This window comes from Zingiber officinale, chromosome 6A (assembly GCF_018446385.1).
Source record: "Zingiber officinale cultivar Zhangliang chromosome 6A, Zo_v1.1, whole genome shotgun sequence".
NCBI classification, from domain to species: Eukaryota; Viridiplantae; Streptophyta; class Magnoliopsida; order Zingiberales; family Zingiberaceae; genus Zingiber; species Zingiber officinale.
In genome coordinates this window covers 95726659-95732466 of record NC_055997.1, presented here as the reverse complement: position 1 = coordinate 95732466, position 5808 = coordinate 95726659, and the positions used below count along the sequence as shown (strand labels likewise).

Below are 5808 nucleotides of genomic sequence, written 5' to 3'. Positions count from 1 at the left end.
CTCGTTTGGTTACCTTGGCGTCGCTCATTCCCTCGTGCAGCTCGATCAACTTGTCCCATAGCTCTTTAGCGTTCTTGTGTGGACCGATTCTGTTTAGTTCTTCTCTTGTCAATCCGCACTGTAGAGTGTTGATTGCTTTATTTTCGGTTGACGCCTTCTTCTTCAAGTCAGCTGTCCAGTCTTCAGGATCCAATATATTCCCGGAGGTGTCTGCCGGAATCTTGTAGGGTCTCGTAATGCTCATCCATTGGTCGAAGTCTGTTTTGAGGTAAACCTCCATGCGCTTCTTCCAGTATGGAAAGTCGTCCCCGTTGAAGAGTGGAGGTCGTACTGTGCTGAATCCTTCTTGTTGGGACATTCTGTGCACAGGTAAATAACCAAAAAAAATATCCCAAGACTTGGTATTGGATTAGTAGTGCGGGAAGAGAAAAATAGAAAAAAAATCTAGATTCGTGTTGCACTAATTTAAGTTAAACATACACCAGTTTTAGAATTAATTGAAAGAAAAAAATTCACCCCCTGTCTGATTGGTGGTTGCACCAAATCAGAGCGGTACCTGCTCTGATACCACTTGTAAGACTGTTAGATTCGATAGAGGGGGGTGAATATCGATTCGAAAATATCGAGTATAAACGCAGCGGAAAAGTAAAATAGACACAATGGTTTTATTTCGTTCGGAGCCTGTGACGACTCCTACTCGAAGGCTCGTGGTCCTTGACCACTTTCGTTGGGCAATCACTAGCAATTCGAAATGATGATTACAAAAGAACCGTACAGGGAATGCTAATGAAAACTGAAAACAAATACCGACAAAAAGGGAAAAGAACAGAGCGTAGTGTCGGAGCTTTGTTGGCGTCGCACTGAACGTCGAGCAGCAAGACCAGCAGTAGAATAGTTCTCAGCTTGATTGATTGATTCTGAAGCTCCTTCCTGGGGCTTCTTTTATATGCTGTTCCGGGCGCCTGGATTCCTTCCGGGCGCCTGGAATGTGACGTAGCTGCTCAAACCGAGATGCTCCACGTGGCGACGACTTGGCTGGATAGAATTCGCCTTCCGGGCGCCCGGACCACCTTGTTCCAGAAAACTCCCTTTTCCTGCAAAACAAAGTTAGTCCGAGGCAAATATACATCCTGTAAAACAGATTGTTAGCACAGTTAAAGTTCAACAGATGGATAAAAAGAGTATGACTTAGATTCCGTCTTTCCGAGACCGGAATCTAGTCACGATCTCGACTTAGACATCCGAAATGGATCTAAGCCTGATCGACGCCTAATGTCCCCTTCCCGGGAACGCGTCCTCACAGTCACTCCCCTCCAGTGACTTACCTTACTTACCTGCCAGACGTCCGGTCAGCCCGTCGACCCGTCTGGACTTCTCGCCAGCTATCCGGTCAGCCCGTCGACCTAGCTGGACTTCTCGCCAAGCGTCCGGTCAGCCCGTCGACCCGCTTGGACTTCTCGCCAAGCGTCCGGTCAGCCCGTCGACCCGCTTGGACTTCTCGCCAGCTATCCGGTCAGCCCGTCGATCTAGCTGAACTTATCCTGCACACTCGATCAGAGTGTTAGATAACAACGAACCTAACTTAACCTGATTTGTCATTCATCAAAACCTGAGTTAGACCGTTAGTGCTAACTGCACCAACACCTACCACCCCACGATTTCATTGGCAAGCTACAGGCACCTAATCAGTTGATCCAGCTCGTGGGGGCACGTTTGAAAAATACACATGGGTAAAAATGAAGAGGTCATCCAAAAGTATGTAAATCATTAAAAATGCTTCTATTTTTCAAAAACAAAAAATTAAACGAGAGCCCCATTAGACATTTTACTCTTAGAATAACTCTTATCCAATTGTGTTATAGTAACTAACCATAATTGTTACAAGGTATAGAAGCTATTAGGTAATTATTACAATCCTTCTAATGTTGTTATAGCAAATAATCTTAGTTGTTATTCCTAGAATAACCCTAGACAACTTTTTTATATATATATTGATCCTGTCCGAATCGCCGATACAAAGGACGCTGGGCACGTGGCGCGCTCCTAGTCGATGGCGTAGGCCTCCGTCGGGTCACGCGAGGCTCCGGCGAACCTGCACAGAAGTCGGGCCGGGAAAGGTTCCCGGTGGCGACCCTCCGACGCTCAAGTCAGGCAAGCAAACAGTGTAAAAGGGTGGCTCCAGAGATGTTTCTTGCGCGTACCTCCGGCGAAGTGAGAGGCTCTATATATAGAGCGAGGAGAGAACTAACGCACGTTCACCGAGGTGCAAACGTGTCAGCAACCTATACCTCGGTATGCACTTGTCAGAGAGCTTACCTGACACCATACTACTACAGTCCGAGCATGTCTTCGATGGGACAACAGGACACCCCGTTGTCAGACTAGGAGTATGACGTAGCCATACGACTTGATGGCTGTCAGAGGGCGTTCCCTTCCTTTACCTACCGCCCGGCCGGGACGTCCGTACGGCCGACCGGGCGAAGGACGTCGTCCGGACGGCCTTAATACCCTGCGTCGGCCGGGCGGCACGTCCTTCCGCTCGGTCATTATGTCCTTCCGCGCAAGAAACATCTCTGGAGTCACCCTTTTACACTGTTTGCTTGCCTGACTTGAGCGTCGGAGGGTCGCCGCCGGGAACCTTTCCCGGCCCGACTTCTGTGCAGGTTCGCCGGAGCCTCGCGTGACCCGACGGAGGCCTACGCCATCGACTAGGAGCGCGCCACGTGCCCAGCGTCCTTTGTATCGGCGATTCAGACAGGATCATATATATATATATATATATATAATGGGTAGAAATTACTAAATAGGTATTATAACTATTTTAAAATGATTTAAATTAATTTAAAGTGTTTTTTATAAAGTTTAAACATTTTTATCAAGTTAGAAAAGAGTTTTTTATATATATAATAATAATCAAAATTTAAATTTTAGAGTTTGAGTTGTGGAAGTTTAGGGTTCTGCTACAACTGCGTAATAATTACCGGTAATTGCTACACCATATAAAAGTTATTCGATAGTTGTTACATAATAAAAAATTAATTATTTATTTTAATAAAAAATACTACAATAAATAACTATTATATCAAAATTCTTTATACCATATCAAAATTATTTAAATTTTATCAAAAATTATTTTAAATTAGTTGTAATTAAATTTTAAGCCTTAAACTATAAATTCTAAAATTATTTCAAAACAGTGTTAGTAGCTTCTACCTATTAAACACTATTATACACGTTGTTTTAGTTAGTTCTACTAGCTAACATTGTTGGATAAAAGATATTCTAGAAATAAAATTTCTAATGGGGTGTTCTTTTAATTTTTTGTTTTTAATGGATGCCCTTTATATAATTTGGGATGCCATTTTGACTATTTTCCAATAAAATTGGCCCACCTAACAATTTAGCAGTTTAGATTTTATTGGTTAAAGTGTTAAAATTAGAGTGAGAGATTAGCATAATTATATTTTAGAAAATAATTAACCTGACTAATAATGTATAAATGCTCTACAATTTTTTGTCCATCATTAATTAATGCAAATATGATACAATGAATTATCCAGATGCGTTCGGTTCCACTTCTCTTTTTTCTATAATTCATTATTCCAGAAGCTACCGTATAGGCAACAGATACGTGGAAGAGACGACACGTCCGCATAGGTTACACGTGTAAGACGCAGCTGCCACTAAAAAGGCAAATCGCTTCAATTAATTAGAACGTTCCGTTATCATCGCCCCTCGACTTGCATAGAATTACAAGATGGCCCTCGCCGGCCGCCACCGTGTCCATATTCCCTGAGTGATGGCGACCTGGCACCATACGCCGCTTTCCGTTTACCACGTCCGTCCGCCACCGAGAAAGGCGGTGGTTCGGTTGTAATTATGCTTAATCTTCGCTGGCGATTTCCGTTCCTCTCACTATTTATTTGTGCCAGATTGCACGAACCGGAAGGACGCCGTGGCCCTCTCGTTTCCTTCTCGTCGTCTACTACGTTTCCGAAGCGGCGGCGTTCGGAAGGTTGGTTTCTTTTGATTCATATCGATTTTTGTTTTTGTTTTTGTTTTTCCGATCGATGGGTTTGTTGTTTGTTTGATTTAATGTTTGATTCTATTGTTGTTCTTTAATTTGAGCGAATCATGGCGGATTTGGGTGTCTGTTCGTGTTTTCGCTGAAATTTTTGTTTGATTTAGGGCAGATTTACCGATGGCGGAGGAGCAGCGGTTACAGGAAGGGCACCGGCTATGCGCCAACAACTGCGGCTTCTTCGGAAGCCCCGCGACTCTGGATCTGTGCTCCAAGTGCTACCGCGACCTCCGTCTCAAGGAGGATAACGCCGCCTCCGCCAAGGTCGCCGTGGAGCGGTCCCTCTCCCCTCCTCCGTCGGCTTCCGCGTCCGCCTTGTCCTTGTCCTCTCCCTCCGCCGCCTCTTCTCTTCCCTCGGGAACAACGGCCGGACCATTGGTGGCAGCCGCGGACACAGCCAAGCGGCCGAGTCGGTGCCTGTCGTGCCGGAGGAAGGTGGGCCTGATGGGGTTCCGGTGCCGGTGTGGCGAAACCTTCTGTGGGGAGCATCGCTACCCAGAGCGCCACTCGTGCATCTTCGACTACAAGGCGGCCGGTCGGGACTCGATCGCGCTCGCCAACCCGCTCGTGAAGGCCGACAAACTCCGCAAGATCTAGGCCACCAGCGATTGCCGTTCTTGACCGCCTTGTCGCCGTCGCCCGTAGCTAAAGGTGCATCAGAGTTTGGTCGGGAAAGGGAAAGGGAAAGGTAATAATAACGACGATGGCAACGCCAACGCCAAATTGCAACCAGCGGAACCCTTCCTCGTCTCAGTGTGTATGGTAAAGATCAATGCAATCGCATAAATTAATCTATTCTGCTGTGGAATTACGAGTCTGAATTTGGTCGAATAGTCTGCTTTCCTTGTATCAGAATTTCTTATGCTGTGATGTGAGGTAAAATAACATATGCAATTTCATTTATTGCTCTTGTACGTTGATAAATCCTCTCCTTTAATAGACCAACACTACAGAATACGCTTTGGAAATGGGAACTCTCACCGTTACAGATTTTACATTCCTCTCCGATCAAGCTTGGTAGAGTAGTCAATTAGCCTCAATTCAATTTTGACCTCTGGTTAAAAGTTGGAAGCCAAGTGGGCTTCGATTCAGTTGCCATCCATTCATTGGGCTTCTCATGGTTTATGAGCTTACAAGCTAGGTCTCTCCGGCCATATTATCAATATTTAGCAAAGGAAGACTACTTTTTGTAAAAATTATTAAATAGGCATCCATCGTATCATTTTTTTTTATTTTTAAAATATTTTTTTTATCGTGATTGTAGTAACTATCCCATTGTTGTAGTAAAATATGAAGAAAAGTAAATTCTCAAATGAATACGAGTAATAGAGTATTTGAGGGTATTGTAATAAATTTATCATATTCTAACTAATTGAGCACCCCCATCCAATTAAAATGATTTTTAATAAAGTTTAAGTAATTTTGATTAAGTTAATAAAAATAAAATGTAATATTTTATCTAGCCGTTACATATTAGAGCAGTTAGTTATAGCTTCTAATTATTAGAAGTAAGATTATTTTTTATAATAAACATTTTTATATGATAAAGATATAAATTTGATAATTCATTAATTGTGAGTCGTTCCTTTTCAATTTTTGACTACGAATATTACTAGCAACCGAAGCCTTACTCACTGGCTTCCCGATAGTTATTTTCCCCTTGAGCTACATATAAAGATAACATAATATACAATATATTTCTTAGTTATATGCATCAATGCCAAGTT

At 43.3% G+C, this 5808-nt stretch overlaps 1 protein-coding gene across 2 annotated transcripts; it reads left to right on the top strand.

Annotated features, from left to right (window-relative positions):
- Positions 1 to 3784: 3784 nt before the first annotated feature.
- On the top strand, positions 3785 to 4984 carry LOC121997025 (zinc finger A20 and AN1 domain-containing stress-associated protein 5-like). Of its 2 annotated transcripts, none has more exons than XM_042551233.1 (3): positions 3785 to 3838; positions 3933 to 4015; positions 4189 to 4984. In XM_042551233.1, exons 1-3 carry the CDS (start codon positions 3800 to 3802, stop codon positions 4676 to 4678), a joined length of 612 nt encoding a protein of 203 aa, XP_042407167.1. In that variant the 5' UTR covers positions 3785 to 3799; the 3' UTR covers positions 4679 to 4984. The 2 variants fall into 2 exon arrangements, with proteins under 2 accessions (XP_042407167.1, XP_042407166.1); XM_042551232.1 differs by having other exon boundaries at positions 3785 to 3870; positions 4194 to 4984.
- Positions 4985 to 5808: the final 824 nt, after the last annotated feature.